This window comes from Rhincodon typus, chromosome 21 (genome assembly GCF_021869965.1).
Source record: "Rhincodon typus isolate 14 chromosome 21, sRhiTyp1.1, whole genome shotgun sequence".
In the NCBI taxonomy this organism is placed as follows: domain Eukaryota; kingdom Metazoa; phylum Chordata; class Chondrichthyes; order Orectolobiformes; family Rhincodontidae; genus Rhincodon; species Rhincodon typus.
In genome coordinates this window covers 17,292,046-17,312,225 of record NC_063352.1, presented here as the reverse complement: position 1 = coordinate 17,312,225, position 20,180 = coordinate 17,292,046, and the positions used below count along the sequence as shown (strand labels likewise).

Sequence of the window (20,180 nt, the reverse complement as noted above, 5' to 3'; positions counted from 1 at the left end):
GAGGGAGTGGTGCAGGGTTGAGGGTAATGCTGAGGGAGTGGTGCAGGATTGCGAGTAATGCTGAGGGAGTGGTGCAGGATTGAGGATAATGCTGAGGGAGTGCTGCAGCATTAGGGTTGAGGGTAATGCTGAGGGAGTGCTGCAGCATTAGGGTTGAGGGTAATGCTGAGGGAGTGCTGCAGGGTCAGGGTTGACGGTAATGCTGAGGGAGTGCTGCAGGGTCAGGTGCTGCCATCTTTCCAGTAATACATTTAACTGGGACCACCACCTCCCACTCGTGTGGAGGAGAAGATCCCACTGGCAGCTGGTGGAAGAAGAGCAGAGGAATTCTCCCCAGTGTCCTGGTCAATATTTCTCCCACAATCCACAGCACAAAAACAGATTGTCACGTTGTTATCACCCTGCTGTTTTGGAAGTTGAAAACTGCCTTTTCTGTTTCCCATGAGAAAGGAGTATACAGTGAACAAACTACTTCATCGATGTAAAACCTACAAATAAAACTCACCCAAGCCATCCTTATCCACTCTGGCCCCCAGGTGACTCCAGACCCCCAGCAATGTGGGTGATTATTAACTGCCTGCTGAAGTGGCGTTACAAGTGTCTCAGCTCAAAGGTAGTTAGAGATGGCCCCGCCAGCAACACCCACACCCCACTAAAGAATAAATTAAAATGCTTTGGGATGTCCTGACATCCTAAGTGGCTAAATGTAGATTTTTTGCTTTCCTTGTGAGTTGTAACAGTTTAATTATTTTTGGTTTACTCCCCTGACACATGAAAGCTGCCAACATAAACAAGTTCCACTCTCTTCCTTATTCATGTCTGTGCTGGTTCTTTGAAAGAGTTATTTGTTGAATTCCACTTCCATCTTTCCAAAAGGGAGGGTTTTTTTTTCCCCTTTATGTCATTATCCAATTCCTTTTTGGAAAATTCCTACTAAGTCTGCTCCCACTATCCTCTCAGGCAGCAGGTAGTTCCAAATCACATTCACTTTGTAAAGTACAAACAGATTGGGTCTGGGCTGTCACTCTCAATGCAATACTGAGGGGGTGTTGTTAAAACAACATCCCATTTGCCCCCTCAGGTGGATATAAATGATCCCAAAGATAAGCCAGGGAATCATCCTTGGTGTCCAGAATACTGTTTATCCTTCAACCCACACCACTTAAATAGAAGATATGATCATTATCACTTTGGTATTCATGGGAGCTTGCTGTGTGTACATTGACTGCTACATTACAAATGTTATCGCCCTTCAGTGTCACTCCACTGCCTGTAAAGGATGAAACCCGGAAGGTGCTATGGAAATTGAAGTCTTTCTGATCGCACATTCCTGAAGCCATGACACAGCCTCTGGCTACCCTGTTTGTTTTTGGTATGAGGTTTGGAGCTGGTTTACAGATTAATTCCACGCACTCAGGGTCAGTCCAGTACTGAGAGCTCTGAGCTATTTGTGACAAACATCAGCCTGCCCTTTGCCATTGACACCATTAAGGTCTGTCAACTGACCACCCAAACCACCTGTCCTTTGGTCCACTTTCTCTCATGCAGTGGTCAATGCACCAGGCCCTGCTCCTCTCTCACACAGGCCCCGTTGGCAGTGCAGTTAGGAACCAGTGGACAAAAAGATTTTACACAACAGACAAAGGAAACAGAGAAGATAGTGAGTTTTTTTGTTTTTAATCACAAGTTGTGATTTGGAAAATGCTGCCTGTAAGGGCAGTGAAAGCAGACTTAATAGGGATTTACAAAATGGATTCGGATAGCAGCAAAAAGGAGAAAGAAAGCTTTCCTTTTGGAAAGAGGAGGTATGTGGGATTAAACGTATAACTCTTCCAAAGAACCAGCACCAATATGAAATGGGCTGAATGGCTCCCCGTGCTTTATTTTTCTGCGATCGATTCAGATTGTTGTCTCTGTACAGGAGAGGTGCACTTTTTGGAATGGGACTTTCTGTCTGCAGTGTCCATCGGGAATAATCCCACTTATTAGTTTTGGGAAAAAGGCCGTCTGGTCGGTGCCTAAATCATGGAAAGTTGGTTAGGAGCAGGGAGGGGCAAATAAGTGTAAGTCAAGTGGGAGCACTGAAATGAATGTGAGGAAAGGATTGTGCATGAAAGAGAAAATAATTGAGTTATACAAGGAAGGAGGGTTGGAAGGACAGACAAATTAAACCCTGCTTTGACAATAGGGAGAGTTCCCACGAAGACTGCCCATTAAGAACTGGGACTGCATTGAGGCTGATGGGCAGAGGATTAGCCTCCAGTAACTTGGTTGACTAATAGATAAGTTTAATCTGAGGGTGCAATGCCGTTGTGGCTACATCAGAGAACAGTAATGTGGGGTCCTGGACCAATGATTTGGAAATATGAGTTCAAATCCCCCCTGGGCAGCTGAGGAATTTAAGTTCAATTCTTTGAATATACCTGCAATTGAAAAGTTAGCATTGAGCATGATGATGATGAAACAGTTGAATTGTCGTAAAAGCCTGACTGGATCACTAATATCCTTTAAGAGAAGGAAATCTGCCATCCATACATGATCTGACCTACATGTGACTCCAGACCCACAGCAAAATTGATGCTTCATTGTAAAAGGACATTGTAAAAGACTAGGTTTTATTCAACATGCTGGCTCGCTGCCACTTTCTGGGTGAGATGAGTGATAGGCATTAACTACCAACCTTGCCAGTCATGTCTACATCCTGTGAATAAATGAAGATCATTTCTACCTGCCGTTCTTTTCCAGACAAACCAGAGAACAGGAGACGCCACCAGATTTCTTCTACTTTTCAGATTTCGAGCGACACAACTCCGAGATTGCTGCCTTCCACCTGGACAGGTAAGGGCCGTGGTGAAAGAGAGGATTGTTTGAGATGGCTCCTTTGTTCTCACCATGATGTAATGTCCTCACTTCTCTCCTCTCAAAGAATTCTGGATTTCCGCCGCGTGCCACCTGTTGCCGGGCGACTGGTTAACATGACCAAAGAAATCAGAGACGTGACCCATGACAAGAAGCTCTGGAGGACATTCTTCATCTCCCCAGGTATGGAATACGATTTACCTGGGCCCTCACTCCCACTTCACACCTTCATGTTGCAGCTTTCACAGTGAAGTTCCTTCTAATGGGGGTGGGGGTGGGGGGGGGGGAGCGGTGCGGGGAGGTGGTCAGCGAATAGACTGACCATGAGCACGAGGAGAGGAAACAGTCATCGCAACAGCCTTGGGCTCAGAACCGCAGCCAAGACTTGAGCCTATAATCCAGGCTGACCCCTCCCTGTGGGCTTTACCCATCTCAATTCAATCTCCTCAGAGCCTTCTTTTCTCTGAGGAGAACAATCCCAGCCTGTCTTGTCTCTGGGCTCACTGAAACTCCACATTGCCGGTATCATAAGTGTCCACTGTGCTTTAATGTGTAGCGTCCTCACCTCTGAGTCAGAAAGCCTCAGCCTATAAACAAACATAACATTCAGATTGAATCTGCCTCACTTATACTGGAGGAGCGCTGCACTGTCAGCGGTTCAAATGAGGGGTTAAACCACTATCCTGTCCTGTGAAATCCCTTTATCATTATTTCCAAAGAGAGCTGTGGAGGGGAATGTCTTGGTCAATATTGATCTCTCGTTCTGACAGTCTAAACCCAAATCATGAGCCAAATATTTACTCTGCCTCTGACTCAGCTCAAAGTGACACAAGGCCAGTGGAGAATCACACTATCAGTGAACACGGATCCAAGAATTGCAGCTCTGCACTGTAGGACTAACAGCAGAAGGAACTCTTTCCAGGGTTAATGTCCCCATTAGGGACGCAACATTCACCCTTTCAAGAGAGGTCAGATGCTAGCCTGGTGTTGGACAATGGTGTTGGTTGGGGTGGACACGTAGAGAGTGAGGTTGGGGTCCCCTGAGGTTTAGGACTGAGCCACATTGCAAGGTGAAAGTAATGGGAGCTTTACTCCACAACTAACAACATTAAACCTCACAGACAGGTATCGGATGCCCAGTTCGTTTGTTCAAGTTAGATCTCCTTTTTCATAAACACCTGCTGCCCCTCTGGATTGTTTGGAATGTTTCCTCTAATATTTTTGTTCAACGAGTTGCAAAAGAATAGTTACAGAGTCTGCCAAGGTAAAGAAAATATTCAATTTATTTAAGAAACATCGAAGGGTGGCTTAAACTTTCCACAAAGCTGCAAGAGGAAGCAAAATCATGTGATGTCATATCACTTCCTGTCATGATGTAAACTACCACTTTATAGGTCACACAGTCAGGCTTAACCCTTCAAAGTGTTCTCATGGAGTTTGAGTCCTTTGTTCAGGCGGTAATGCTGGCGATACACAAAACAGTATTATAGTTCAAAGTGCTTGCTTCAAGATAATAGTGAGATTCGTTAGTACAAAGTCCTTATGGCCATTCTGGTCAGTCCTTCGCTTTCCCTGAAGATTGCTTCCGAAAAATTTCAGCTGTGATGTCCCAACTTGCCTGTGATACCCTTGAATCCGACAACTTAAGGGTAATTTGCATCGATTTACCCACAGTTTGCTGTGATTCTGGAACACACTGCTTGTACATAATCTGAGATAACAAGGTGTAGAGCTGGATGAACACAGCAGGCCAAGCAGCATCAGAGGAGCAGGAAAGCTGACATTTTGGGTCTAGACCTTTCTTTTTCTGAAGAAGGGTCCAGACACGAAACGTCAGCTTTCCTGCTCCTCTGATGCTGCTTGGCCTGCTGTGTTCATCCAGCTCTACACCTTGTTATCTCAGATTCTCTAGCATCGGCAGTTCCTACTATCGCTGGTACATAATCGCATTTTTTAATTAAAACTTGCAAATTCATTTGAAATGCCACAGCCTACAGGACTATACACCAAGTGCTGGAAATTGGGAATAAGTTGAATGGCTCTCTTTTGGATAAGCAGGACTAAATGGGCTCTTCTGTAAATATTTATATATTTTATGACTTGTAAATGTTGACATGTTTGTACATCTCTTTTCGTCCACCAGCCAACAATGTGTGCTTCTACGGAGAGTGTTCCTACTATTGTTCTACCGAGCACGCTCTGTGTGGGAAGCCTGACCAGATCGAAGGCTCACTGGCTGCTTTCCTACCTGATCTGGCGCTGGCTAAAAGGAAAACCTGGAGGAATCCATGGCGACGGTCTTATCACAAACGCAAGAGAGCAGAGTAAGTTCAAGTGACGCTGGTTTGAGTATTGCTGCAAAAAAGACACATTTCATCGATGCTTTTCTTCTCACACCCATCAGGACAACTCACAAGAATACCAATTCAAGGAAAAGCGATGAGAGTGTGAGATGAGCATGCTGATTGGTTGCAAGTGGACTCTGGTAGAGATGTTGCTATGAGGAATACACCTACCGATGCTGATTGACAGTTAACTTCCAGGCTTTGTTTAAATGTTAAACTGGGCAGGTTGACTCTGAGTTTCTCAGGGCAAGGCTCTGATCTTTCAAAGTCAACCTGTCTAGTCCTTACAAATTGTCCTGAAAAGTGGAAGATGAAAAGCTTCAACAAATTGTGTCTTTTTTCAACAACACTCAAGCATTGCATTACCAAATGGCTCTGAGGACAACTTTTCAAAGGTGTAAAGTGTTTTTTAAAGGTGGGGTAGCATTGTGTTAAAGCAGTTTGTTAAAGGGATAGCTTCTCTTTAAGGTCCATGGTAAGAGTTGTCTGTTGAAGGTAGTCCTTTGAAGAATCATAGAAACAGTACAGTAGTTCCACCTACCAATGTATTTGTTGAAGAAATGGTGCCTCTTTGAAAATTGCATTGACAGATTCCTCACTGTCTTGCATCAATCTATTTGGTGTCAGAAAAGGTCAGGAATATGGGATTTAGCATTGTGCACATTGATTTTTGATTGGCCATGTTAATTGTGGTTCTGTCAGGGCACTGAGTGAAGCCCAAGTAGACAATGCGATGCACATACCTGCCAGGAGGCCATATATTCTTACATATCACATGACTCCCAAATTTGCCATAAGTCTCTCATGTGGAAAATTTCTAAGTGCTTTTCAAAACTGACATCCACTGCACTTCATGTACCCTGAAGTTATTACTTCAAACGAATTCTGCACAACCGACTAACCACAACCTGTTCTTTCAAAATCCATGCTTCAGTTGATTCAGATTACTCAAAGCGCTTAGTAATTTCATCTGGCATTTTGACAGTGGAGTAAAGGCCGACCCATAAGGTCAAATTGATACCATTCACAGAAACCCTCACGTTCCCTTCCTGGACTAACATTTCCTTCTGCAGCTATCCATCAAAAACACCTGCAAGGTGATAAAACATCCCAAGGTGCTTCATAGTTGCATTTATTAAACAAAATCTGACACCATCCCACTTTGTTACTACAGATAATCAAAACTTTGATTGAAGTGGTGAGGTTTTAAGGGATGAATTAAAGGAAGAAAGCAAGAAGTAACCTGATTAATTGTTGAATCCTCTGACACAATCCACAAAATATGGAGTTAAAGTTACAGTCTAGAATCTTCAACAATGACTGTTGTGTTGCAGACTGTTGTATCTGTTTAAGCAGATTCCAGTGTCAGCCACCTGAAAAGTTGCTATTAAGTGCTGGGATGAATAGAGACATTATCACTAGGTGACTGCCTCAGTTCAGGACAGTTTAGCAGAGAAGTGACAAGGTACAGAGATCTCACTCACTGCACAGTGGCAGCACACGCTCTTACAAAAGCTTTCTGTTCACTTCCTACAGGTGGGAGGTTGATCCTGACTATTGCGAGGAAGTCAAACAGACTGCCCCTTACAACAGCGGCACCCGGCTTCTCGATCTCATCGACATGACTATTTTTGACTTCCTTATGGGTAACCAAGTTTGCTTTTTTTTCTAAAATTAGGGAGAAAGAAATACTTGTATGGGGAGGTGACGGCATAGTGGTATTATCGCTGGATTGACAATCCAGAAACCCAGGTCATGTTCTGGGGACCAGGGTTCAGAACCCACCACAGCAGATGGTGGAATTTTAATTCATCACAATTCTGGGATTAAGAGCCTAATGACAAACATCAATCCATTGTCAATTGTTGGAAAAGCCCATCTGGTTCACTAATGTCCTTTTGGGAAGGAAACTGCCATCCTCACCTGGTCTGGCCTACATGTGACTCCAGACCCACAGCAATGTGGTTGACTCATAAATGCCCTCTAGGCAATTAGGGATGGGCATTAAATGCTGCCTAGCCAAGATGCCCTCATCCCATGAATGAATTTTAAAAAATTATATAGCACCTTACATGGCATGGCTAAGATATTTACAGCTAATGAAGTCCTTTTGAAGTGCAGTCACTGTTGAAATGTGGGCATCAAGGCAGCAGTTGACACACTGCCATGTGATAGTGTCCACATCTGTTGTCGTGGTGTTGATTAACGAATAAATATTGACCCAGGACATCAGAGAGAACAGCTGAGTTGTATCTGCAAGGGGCACTCTCACTGCAAATGCAGCTGCACTGTATCTGATGTCACTGGTAATGATGCCCCAGGTAGCTTCCTGCGTTAAAAAAACGTAATAAATCAAAATGCATTTTAATAATTGCAGCACCAATCAAATTTGCTCATTTTCAAATGTTTCGCAGACATGCAGACTCTTAACCATATCCTGCCAGTCTAATAGCATCGTTAAGGATTGTGGTTTTCAGGGAATTTTAAACCAAGGCACCAGTCAAAATTCCTGGGAATGCAATTTGCTAGCTGCTCCACTGCCAAGCCTGAGATTGCCTTACTCAGCACTTCACTCACTGCCCCACATGCTGTCTCACGGTCCGTTCAGTTCCTGACCCCTCCCAGCCTCTGTCCTGTTCACGGAGCTGAACCCTCAGTTCCATATGAAGCAGGGTAGTAAACTGGACTGAGGCAGAGGGGTCCAGAATGGCATGGCAAGTGAAACAGATAGCAAATAGATGGCAAGCATAGAGATGGCAAACCAACATCACACTTGCACCTCGGGTGCCATCATCCTTCCAGCTCTACAATAACTGCACCATTGTCATTGTTCCAGTACATTCCAGGAGGTACTCTGCAGGAGAACTCACCTGCTCTTTAAAGTAGTGCAATGGAATTTTTTACAACAACCTGAAAGGGCAGCTATCACCTCAGACAACACAGCTCGTCATGAGTACTGCACTGAGACTGTTAGCCTTGATTTTGATGAGCTCAAGTCCCAGAGTAAGTCTTGAAGCCACAACCTTCTGACTCAGAGCTGAACATGTGGCCCACTGAGAAATGGCCGAAAGGTTCAAGAGACCTTTGTGTTCTGTAGGTAAATTGGTACAGACGCTGAACAGAAATATAATTCTCAATCTGTGCTGAAACAATTAATGGCACGTAGACCGCAGGAATAGGAGAAGGTCAATTAGCTCTCAAGGCTGTTCATTTATGTGTTTCACTTGATTCCATGACTGTTAATCCCTTTATAACAAATATTTACCATTCTCAGTTCCGAAATTTTAATTGACCCTATCTGCAGTAGCTTTCAGGATGTGGTTGCCAACATTCCAAAGTGACCTGGAATTTGCAAGAATTGTAGATTAATCTCCAGGATATCTCCTCGAGTGAGTAAAAGCCTGGGGAAAAAAAATCAAGATGACTCTGAAGCAAATTGTGTGGCCTTTGTTTCATTTTCCTTGAGCACGTCCTTAGTTGAAAAAGAGTTCTGACATAAGAAAAATGGACTGTTTGACAATCAAGAAGCATCCAAACAGATAATTGAATCCGCCTTCCAATCAGAAGGGAATGGAAGGCGGGGTTCTGTAAGGATGGATACATTAGGGAACCAATCAAAGGTGGTTACAGCCAGTGAAATTGGCAGCAGTTAATCATTTAATGAAACCCAGTAGTTAGCCCAACATGAACCAGTCATCCCAGCTGTTAGTCAAGAGGCTCCAGCTTGCCTTGCTCATCCCTAGAGGCAAGAGCAGATCAGACTGTGTCCACACCTGACCTATATTCAGTAGTTCCTGTTGGAAAGTCAGGCATGAGGTCAGGGTGGAGCATGTCGGCAGAACACCTCTCTCCATCTGACAGGCACCATCAGAGCTTCCTCAGGAGGATTGCTGGGTATAGGGATGTCGCACCAACCCTGAAGCAGATGAGACCAAGCCAGGACTGGTTCCGTGGTATCAGACATGTGATCTACTTCAGGAACAAAAACAGAAGTTGCTGGAAAATATCAGCAGGTCTGCCAGCATCTGTGAAGAAAAGAAAGTTCTGAGGAAGGGTCACTGGATCTGAAATGTTAACTCTTGATTTTTTTTCTTCACACATGCTTCCAGACCTGCTGAGCTTTTCCAGCAACTTCTGTTTTTGTTCCTGATTTACAGCATCCGCAGTTCTTTCATTTTTTTATAATGTGATATATGTATATGTCTGACTGCTTTCCTGTTCCATACTCTTCCAGGAAATATGGATCGGCACCATTATGAAACTTTTGAAAAATTTGGAAATGATTCATTTATTATTCATCTGGATAATGGACGTGGGTAAGGATTGACATCAGATACTGCCTACTGATTTAATAAGTCAGAATCTGAGTGTGTGTGTGCATGAATATGTTTTCCATGTGCGTGCGTGCATTTATTTGTGAACACAAATGTCTAGGCATATATATGTGAGCATGGGTGCATGGCCACACAAACTAGTGGATGTTTGAGTGTGAACGTGTGTGTGCCTAATAGCTGCCTTGTCTATCGCTCAAGCAGAGTTGACATGACTGTTATCACGATGCTGTCCTGGTTACAGTCTACCTCCAAGAATCTGTTTAAAAAAAAAACAGGCCACTTGCCTGATGTATTTAGTGACACTGTAAGACACAGGAAGGTGTCTTAATCAATCGACACTTTGTGCTGAGCAAGTTGGTCAAGGAAAGAAATTCACAGGGATTTGTAAAAGAATTAGAAATATTTCCATGCTAAAGCAGGACAGGGTTTAAGGGCCACTTGACTGCTGTGGATGGTCAGAGCTCCGGTCTGAAGTAATCTGCCCCTCTTCAACACCATTGAAAACAGCCTATGCCTTCTCTCACATGCACACGAGACCAATGGCAATATCATGAATTTCGATGTTGTCTTTCGGAAAGTTAGTCCCAGAAGTTTTATTGTTCTCTCTGGATTCTGCCCAGAGGCCAGGGCAACACTGTCCCAACCAAACCCTCGAGGGGCTGCTAAGTTAGGTCTTAGAGTCAAGTGGAAGGAACTGCATGACAGACTACTCTAGAGCCTTCAGGGACAGGTCCGTGCATCACCTAATCCATCATTTTGTTTTAAATCCATTCTGGGTAGACGGGCATCATTGGCTAAGCCAGCATCTATTACCATCTCTAATTGCTCCTGAGAAGGTGGTAGTGAGCTGTCTTCTTGAACCACTAGCGTCCCAGGGTGTGGGAATAACGATGGTGCTGTTAGGACTGGAGTTTCGGGATTTTGACCGAACGACAGGGAAGGAACAGAGATATAGTTCTGTGTCAGGATAGTGTGTAGCTTAGAGGGAAAATCGGTGTTCCCATGTAGCTGCTGTTCCTTATTGTTTTCGATGGCAGAAGTCTCTAGTTTGGTAGATGCTGTCAAAGCAGCCTTGTTCAGTGACTGCAGTGCATCTTGTAAATGGTACACACTCCATGTTGGGAGTAATGGTAGTGAATGTTGAAGGTACTGGATAAGGTGCCAGTTAAGCTGTGCACTTTGTCCTGTGTGATGTCAAATTTTATTGCATCCTGCTGGAACTGCAACCATCCAGGCAAATTGAGATGATTCCATCACCTTCCTGACTTGTGCCATGTGGACAGTCACTGGGGAATCAGAGCACAGTCAATGGTAAACCCCCAGTTTAATGATAGTGGGAGATTCAGTGATGATCGTGTCATTGAACGCCAAGGGGCAGTAATTAGATTCTCTGCTGTTGGAGATGATCATTGCCTGGCACTTGTGTGTGGCATGAATGCTATTTGCAAACTTATTAGCCCAAGCCTCTTGTCCAGATCTTCCAGCCTATGGCTACGCACTGCAGGATTTAATGAGTCACAAATGATGCTGAACATTGTGCAATTGTGAGCAAATATCTGCACTTCTGAACTTATGTTGAAGGGAAGGTCAACACAGCAGAAACCAAAACTGCACAGCAAGTTATAAATTGCCACTAAGATGGTTTAATCACTGAATAGCTCAGTGGTGACATCAAGCATTATGCTATTCTGATTTATCTATCCTGATCTCACAATGTCCTATCCCTTTTCCACAAGCCAGCAGTTGATAGTTCATCCCTGCTAGGATAAGCAGCACCAGAGAACTAAAGCCTCCAGTATTGACTGAGAGACACAAGGCCATAGCTAAGTACAGGCTGCTTGGACTCATCTCCAGAAGGAAGATGGAAGTAGAGCTGGCATCTACACCTTGTCAATCCTGCATCATGCCACAGCAACAGATTCACTCTGTGCCAGAGCCTTTAGAGAGCCAGAGTACAAAAGTAAGAAAGTTGCATTCAACCTTTATGGGCCTTTACTTATTCCTTAGCTGGATCACTGCACCCAGTTGTGGACACCAGCTTTGTGAGAAGGTTGTCAGAGCCTTGCCAAGGATACAGAGGAGATTCACAAGAACCTGCAATGACTCCCTTCAAACCCTCAGGACATCCCAAAGTCCTTCACAGCCGGTAAAGTGGAGTCACTGTTGTACTCTTGGAAACATAGCAGCCAATGTGTGCACAGAAAGATTCCACAAACAGCAATGTAATCATGATCCAATTATCTGTTTGAGATCATGAAATATAAGAGCAGAAATTGACCAGACTTGCCTTCAAGACTGTACCATCTCTAATAAGAAATCCAAGACCCTGTCTTGTGGGGTCTTGAACAGAGCGAGTTGGTTATGATGGCCTGGTTCAGGATGATCAAGTCAACATCAGACACTCAGCCTATGTTAAGACTGGGATAAAGAGTAGCCAGGATACCAGAGAGAACTATGTGCTCTTCTCTGAAACAGTGTGGTGGGAATGTTTACACCCTCCTACAAGAGCCAGCAGAGCCTCGGCATAATGTTTCAGCTGAACAACAGCACTCTCCTCCAGCACTGCACAGGCTATGTCAGAGTTGTGTGTTGTTGCTTGTGTTGTCTCAACCTGGAAGGCTGTTGCATAAACTGTCAGGAGTGTTAACAGTGTTGTGTGAATGTGCAGAGTGTTAATGCTGTGTGCCATGTGAATTATGTAGAGAGTGTGATGTGTGGAAGTGTGTGAAGTGTTAGCACCTTGTGTCTTGTGAACCAAGAGGAATGTTAACATTAAACGCAGGAGCTTTAGCACTGTGCTTTTAGTAATAAAATACTATTATCATGTCTAATGGGTCTCTCTGATAGAAAAGAGGAATTTATAAATTACTTGTAATGCATTTGACTGCATAATACAAACTTTATAGTCTCAGGTGAACGCAGATTTCTTTCATACTCTTGCACAATAATTCTCAACTTGGATACAATAATATAGATGACACATTTGTAGGTGTTACGACCTATTTTCATTCAAACCTATCCCAACAGCAACAATTGTTAGAATTTCTGCAAAAATATGTAAGAATCTGAGAAACAAAAGCAGGGGGAGACCATTCATAGAAAATAGATCATATCATGGTTGATCATGTTTCATTGAGATCACTTCTCTTTGCTTAAACTCCAAGGAATATAGGGCTAGTCCACTTAATTAGTCCTCTTAGGACAATACTCTTATCCCAGGAATCAGTTTAATAAACAAAGTAACCTTTGTGGCATTCTCCCTATGGCAAGTACATCCCTCCTTAGTTAAGGAACTGCACATAGCACTCCAGCTGTGGTTTAACCAAGGCCCTATCAAACCGCAACAAGACTTCTTTTCACGTACTCCAACACTTCATTGCTAAAATATCATTGAGAACACAGAACATAGAACAGTACAGCACAGTACAGGTCCTTCGGCCCACAATGTTGTGCCGACCTATTATCCTACTAAGATCAATCTACCCTGCATACCCCACATTTTACTATCCTCCATGTGCCTATCCAAGAATCCCTTAAAAGTCTCTAAAGTATCTGACTCCACTACTACTGCCGGCAGCGCATTCCACACGCCGACCACTCTCTGTGTGAAGAACCTACCTCTGACATCTCCCCTGTACCTTCCTCCAGTCACCATAAAATTATGTCCCCTCATAATAGTCATTTCCACCCTGGGAAAATGTCTCTGACTATCCACTCTATCTATGCCTCTCATCATCTTGTACACCTCTATCAAGTCACCTCTCATCCTTCTTCGCTCCAATGAGAAAAGCCCTAGCTCCCTCAACCTTTCCTCATAAGACCTGCCCTCCAGTCCAGGCAGCATCCTGATAAATCTCCTCTGCGCCCTCTCTAAAGCTTCCACATCCTTCCTATAATGAGGTGACCAGAACTGAACACAATATTCCAAGTGTGGTCTAGCCAGAGTTTTATAAAGCTGCAGCATAACCTCATGGCTCTTAAACTCACTTCTTGCCAATGAAAGCCAACACACCATATGCCTTCTTTGCAACCCTATCAACTTGGGTAGCAACTTTGAGGGATCTATGGACATAGACCCCAAGATCCCGCTGTTCCTCCACACTGCCGAGAATCCTGCCATTAACCCTGTATTCTGCATTCAAATTCGACCTTCTAAAATGAATCAATTGCCACCCTAATTTCTCATTGTACCTGCATACTAACTGCCTGTTATTTTGTGTATAACATGCCTCTGTGTGGCAACATTTCTCACTGTCCACCAAATGAAAAGTATTCTGCTCTTCAATTTTCCCCACCAAAGTGGATAACTTCACTTTTTTTCCACATTAGGCAGGATGTTCTCACAATCCTTGTTCAAATTTAAACTTCACCAACTTTGGATAGAAGTAATTAGTCAACAAGAAACAAAAACTAAAATTCATAAAATTTGAACTGAGCACAGTGAAAATTTCCAAGTTTCAACATAACCACCAATTTTGTGATGCGTTGTTCAATTTGCTTTTCCATTATTTCACTCTTTCTTCCACTGTCACCATTTTCAAATTCTGCATCATTAACTATATCAATCTTAAAAATATTTTACGAATTTTGTTGTTATATGCCATTTTTAGTTGGTATGTACATAGAATAGAATTAAATTTATTCATGTTTCAAGTTGCACAAGGACTTCTTGAATGCATAATTCTATTTAACATAGTTTGCACACAGATGTAACCTGTTCAAACCCTTTTATAACCTTCCTTTCCTCCTCTGCACTGCTTACTTTCCCACCTAGCTCTGCCATTAGCCACAAACCTGAATATATAAAATCGCTCCCCTCCTCTCAATATTTGCTAACCAACCTGATCAAAGTTGTAGTTACAAACTTCTGGAGCAGGTAGGACATGAACCCAAGGGGGGCTCATGGCTCAAGGTACAGGCACTACCCATTGTGCCACACTGTGCCTCAAAACATGGAAGGTTTCATCCCTGGATGGTCTCAAACCACCAACCTTTCTGTTAACAGCTAAATGTGCTGACCAACTGTGGCAGACAGACTGAGGCACTCCCCTCTGCTATTTATTTTTTTAATATATCCAGAAGAGCTCTTACACAAACTGAATGTCTTTTTTATCCCATCACCAAATCACCTGTTGCATTTTTCCCCATCTACCAACTACTACCAGTAAATCGTTCATGTTTCCAATTAAATAATTTATGTGCAAAGCCTGTTAAGAGTAAACTCTAAACATTTATACATTGTAAACATTGGGCCCAAGTACACATCCATTAATTAACTACTGGTTAAAGCCTGATACCCTGAAAATGAACCATTTATTCCAATTCCCTGTTTCTGTTCATTAATCAAACCTTATTCCATGATGATATTTGACTTGTAATCTCATGAGCCTTAATTTTGTGTTGCTAGCCTTCTCTGTTGCAAAAGCTTTTCAAAACTCAAAATGCACTACTTCCACTTGTCCCCCTTTGTCTACCATGCAAGTTATAAACTGAACACTTTTATTAATTTTTCTTCCTTAAATTGACATTGACTCTGCCCTGGTGTTCTCGATCTAAGCTGTGCTGGAAGGTGAATGGAAAAATCAATTACAGAAATAGCCTCCCACAGATGAAGTGAGAGAGAACACATTTTGACTTTAGCACAAGAAATGTTACTCTGCCCTCATGTCATAACGTGAACAAAGTGAAATGCTATAAATTGGGGTTGGTGTAGCAAGCTACATGCTTACAAATCCTGCTTTGCCACTGACATTTGCACCAGTCTCCATAAACGTTACCATTCGCACCATTAAAATGAAACTAAACTCAAAGCTGTAAACTTTTACAGTGAGCACATTCTGTAAAATGAAAACCTGTCAAGTGGCTGGGAGAACAAGGTGTAGAGCTGGATGAACACAGCAGGTCAAGCAGCATCAGAGGAGCAGGAAGGCTGACGTTTCGGGCCTAGACCCTTCTTCAGAAGGGTTGTGTATATGTGTCATTGCTTCCAAGTTCCAATAGTGACTGCTGTGCTCAAACCTCAGAGGTCTACATAGCAGCCAGAAACATTACAGTGAGCAGAGCTCCATCCAGTCTTATCCCTGGTGACCTGTTGACATGTCCCAAATTAGAATCTAGCATTTTTCCCAACTGTTGATGTCCAGTTGTTTAAAGCTCTGTGTCAAGATGTAGTTTTACTGAACAACTTTCCTGAATGTGAGGAAGAGTGCTTGGAAATGCATTCACACTTTCTAATGTTGTGATGCCCTCCCACAGGTTTGGGAAACACTCACATGATGAGCTCTCCATCCTGGTGCCATTGAATCAGTGCTGCAGGTAAGTGCAGAACGTGAGTGATCTGCCCTGCTGACCTTCCTGTGTCCAACCTGTCTACCCACAATTCAGAGTCCATGCAAAAATCCTTCATTCTAAATTAAGAAACGGGTTGAGCTTTGTGTTTGTTTTGATAATGTAAAACTGAACTTATGGATCACGGCAACTTTGAACAAGCTTCACATTGAGAGGAATTAGATTCTGCTTGAAGATATTTTTTGATCAACCTACTCAGACATGTTAGTTTACCCCTCTGGGGCAAGTGGGACTTGAATCTAGAGCCTGGAACAATACCATTGCACCATTTCACATGTATGCGGACAATAACCATCATTTCTTGACCTCCACTGTTGCTAAATAATCAGACTGCTTATCTAAAATCCAGTATCGGATAAAAAGCGATATCCTTCACTTAAAATATTCAGTCCCCACTCCCAAACTACAGACTCCATCCCCCTCACTGATAACAGTCTGAAATCAAGCCAATCCCTTCACAAGTTTGGTATCGGAATTGAAACCCTCAGGTGAACTCCTAATTTTATCTTCGTGCCATCTGTAGGATTACAAATTTCACCGGTGTCACATTGCTTGACTTTGGCCCTCTGTCATGGCACTTCTACTGCTGAAGTTCTATCCATGCCTTTGTCATTTTTCTAGTTGACTGTTCAAGCACAACTCTGGATTGTTTCACACATTTGCTGTTAACTTGAGATCGTCCCAAGATTCCTTGTCCTAAAACCGAAATGTTCACTGAGCCACATTAGCTGCCAATCCAGCAATGTCATGATTTTGAAATTCTCATCCTTGTTTTCAAATTTCTCCAGGCTTTGCCCCTCCTTATCTCTGTAATCTTCTCCAACCTCACAAGTCTCTGAGATATCAGCTATCCTCTATTCCTGGCATCTGGTGCAATCCCAGGGATATTTTCTCCACCATTGCTGACTGTGTCTTCCATTGTCTAAGCTCCAAGCTCTGGAATTTCCTTCCAGTCCATCTCAGCCTCTTTATCTCACTTATCTTCTTTAGGACGATCCTAAAAATATATCATTTTGACCAGGTTTTTGGTTATCTGACCAAACATCTCCTTGCGTAGCTTATTGTCATTCTTTTGAAACGTCTTTCAGTACATTAAAAGGCTATGCAATTAAAAGTTGTTCTTTTTGTTGCTGTTTTCAGTTACCTAGATCTCTGGGGCAAACAGCACAGCAGTCTTCCAATTACAGTAGTGAGTTGGTCATGAGATGTGTCAGCGTTAGAGTAGAGGGTTACTGTGTACCAAGTTCACATTGGTTCACAGAAGTCATTATATGTCTCTGATGCATGGAGGCCATTATGGTACAGGGGTCATTAAACAGAAAGGTCAATACAATGCATGAAGTCACCTCTGCGGTCAATGTCCTCCCTTAAATACTTCAGGCATCCTATTGTTCAGCTCCCATCAGACCCTGGACATCGTTTTGAGAGAGACATTAAACACAACATCAGGTTGCACATGGATGCTGAAGCACTGACCTACATCTCGCCACCATCTCTCTCTCTCTGTCCTTCCACTGCCTTTCTACTGACACACAGCTTGACCAATGCCCAATTCCTGATGAACAACTACCGCATTCATTTGAAGCAAACCTATTGTCTTGATCGTTTGGCACAAAACTCTATTTCCTTTCCATTTGACTCCAGCCCCCACCTCCTCAGGCCCACATACCGAGAGTCAATATGATCAGGCTTCACAAGAACGCGAGTATCTCAGATTTACACATGAGAAAGCCCTGACGTATTTCACAGGAAGAGAATTTGGCACTGAACCATATAAGGTGATGACCTAGTGGTATTATCACTAGACTGTTAATCCAGAGACCCAGATAACGTTCTAGAGACCCGGGTTCGAATCCCACCACGGCAGATGGTGGAGTTTGAATTCAATAAATATCTGGAATTAAGAGTCTAACGATGACCATGAATCCATTGTTGATTGTCAGGAAAAACCCATCTGGTTCACCAATGTCCTTTAGGGAAGGAAAATGCCATCCTTACCTGGTCTGGCCTACATGTGACTCTAGACCCACAGCAATATGGTTGACTCTTAACTGCCCTCTGTGCAGTTCGGGATGGGCAATAACTGCTGCCTAGCCAGCAACACCCTCATCCCGTGAATGAATAAAGGAAGGAGAAGTCAGGATGGGTGACAAAAAGCTTGGCCAAAGAGTATTAAGGGGCTTACAGGCTGGCCAGTGGAGAACCGCTTAAAATTGGGAGTTTGTGAGAGGCCGGAATGAGAGGAATTCAGATATTTTGAAAGGTTGTGGCGCTGAAAGATGTTACGGGGGGAAAGGCTGAGTGGATGTAGGGTTTTGAAAACAAGGATGAGATTTTTAAAAATCTAGCCATTGCCATATAAGGTAGATCAGTGAGCACCATGGGGCGATGGATGAAGGTACATGGCAGGATATGGGCAGCATAGCTCATGTCTGGGGCGATACCGTTGTTGACCCCGTTAATTGTTAAATATCTGCAGTCAATGGCATTGCTTCTGTCTGACAGAATAAAGGAATCGACATACCGCCGGCTACAACTCCTGGCTAAAGAAGAGTACAAGCTGAGCGAGGTGATGGCAGAGTCACTCGAACGGGATAAACTCTCACCCATTCTGATAGAGCCGCACCTGAAAGCCATGGACAGGAGGTTACGAATCATTTTAAGATCAGTCAGCGACTGTGTGGAAAAGGAAGGACGAAGTGCTGTGGTGGAGAACGACATAGACTACGATTTCAATTCAATCGCGACCAATAGGTAGTAGAGGGAGGGTGACGTCCTCTTTTTTTAACTCGTGTAAGTGAGAAATGGAAAGTCTTACCGAGACTGGCTATTTATGTTACTTTTTGAATTCAGTGAATTCAGAACAGAGATGTAATTGTTCCCAAATATGTAAAGTATAGACTCCATCCCAGATTATTATAACTAAAGTTTCTAAGTTAAAGCATTTATTTGTTTTTCTCGATGATATCCAGTTCTGAGATGTGAATATTGAACAGGTAGGAGTGTGCAATCCCAAAACCGAAGAATTTTTCAAATAGATATATATATAGAGAGAGAGAGATTATATATAAAGAGGAATCATGCTAATGAGTGAAAATACTTGAAAGCTGGTTAAACTGATTTGAGCAACCTGGGCATTGCTCATTCCGAAATGAGGCAGCAAAGCTGTAATGTCGATTCTCCTTCGAACCTTCCGGCACACGTCGAGCAGCCACTGCCAGCTTTGCTTTTCAAGTTCTTTAGTGTACAGGTACAGGCTGGTGAGCTGGTTTCTTGTGGCTGTAGGCTTTTGCATTCGCAGTGTTCTCAGAGGGGGGTGGGCGGGTGTGCGGTTTGTGGTTAATGTTTTTGCGATACGGTGAAAGTGCAATAAAGATTATGGCAACAACTTGTGTCTGGTCTGCATCGCGAGATTAATTCGGTGGGGCAGTGGGAGATTGCGGGACAGGCTGTTTGGTGGCGCTTGGACAATTCTCAAAGAGCAAGGTCTTCAAAGGTCAGATGGGCCCTAACTAAAGCTGCTGCCCCCAGTGTCCTGTCCTACGTCCCACTGGTGTACAGCCCCATTGTGGCCAATTGCCCTCTAACCCTTCATCCAAGAGGCTACTGAAGATCAAAAGGATATTGGCAATTTGAAATGATAAGATCCCACAGCACGGGAGAAGGCCATTCAGTTTATCAAGTCTCTGCAAGCCCTTTGAAAAGGGTATCCAGTTAGTTCTGAGACAACAAGGTGCAGGGCTGGATGAACACAGCAGGCCAAGCAGCATCATAGGAGCAGAGAGGCTGACGTTTCGGGCCTAGACGCTTTGTTGTCTCGGATTCTCCAGCATCTGCAGTTCCTACTATCTCTCCAGTTAGTTCTGTTTCTTTCTGTTCTGTTTCCATGGCCCAACGAATATTCACTTTTCAATATTTTTTACTGATTATCTTTGGACTGTTGCTTTCAAATCTGCTATAATTGAATCTCTTGCTGCTGTTACTATTTACTATTATTACTTCTATTAAATCTGTTATGCTAGATGCTGGATCTCAACAACTTGGGTAAATGGAAGTCTCCTCATTTCTGAACCTGGTTCTTCTGTTGATTACTAAAATCTGCATCCCCTGGTTTCAAATCTTATACTAATGGACACATCTTCTCCCTATTTGTTCTAAGGAAGCTCTTCATAGTTTTGAATGTGTCTCATAAATATCCTCTTAACCTTCTCTTGATCAGGGAGAGCAATCCCAGCTAGTCCAATCTCTTCACATATTTGAAAAGCCTCACTCCTGGGATCATGTTCAGAAAGTA

The 20,180-nt window shown here is 43.2% G+C and overlaps 1 protein-coding gene across 1 annotated transcript; it reads left to right on the top strand.

Annotated features, from left to right (window-relative positions):
* The first annotated feature begins 1,749 nt into the window (after positions 1-1,749).
* On the top strand, positions 1,750-19,274 carry LOC109911968 (extracellular serine/threonine protein kinase FAM20C-like). Its single transcript, XM_048609694.1, has 8 exons — positions 1,750-1,805; positions 2,746-2,838; positions 2,927-3,042; positions 5,003-5,183; positions 6,741-6,850; positions 9,439-9,520; positions 15,794-15,853; positions 18,392-19,274. Exons 1-8 carry the CDS (start codon positions 1,750-1,752, stop codon positions 18,642-18,644), a joined length of 951 nt encoding a protein of 316 aa, XP_048465651.1. The 3' UTR covers positions 18,645-19,274.
* Positions 19,275-20,180: the final 906 nt, after the last annotated feature.

Bases quoted from the DNA above. Each gene is read 5' to 3' on its own strand.
- LOC109911968 (XM_048609694.1), top strand. From the start codon at position 1,750: ATGGATTCGGATAGCAGCAAAAAGGAGAAAGAAAGCTTTCCTTTTGGA. The intron at 9,521-15,793 runs GTAAGGATTGAC...GCCCTCCCACAG, and splicing joins CATCTGGATAATGGACGTGG to GTTTGGGAAACACTCACATG. The intron at 15,854-18,391 runs GTAAGTGCAGAA...TCTGTCTGACAG, and splicing joins CCATTGAATCAGTGCTGCAG to AATAAAGGAATCGACATACC.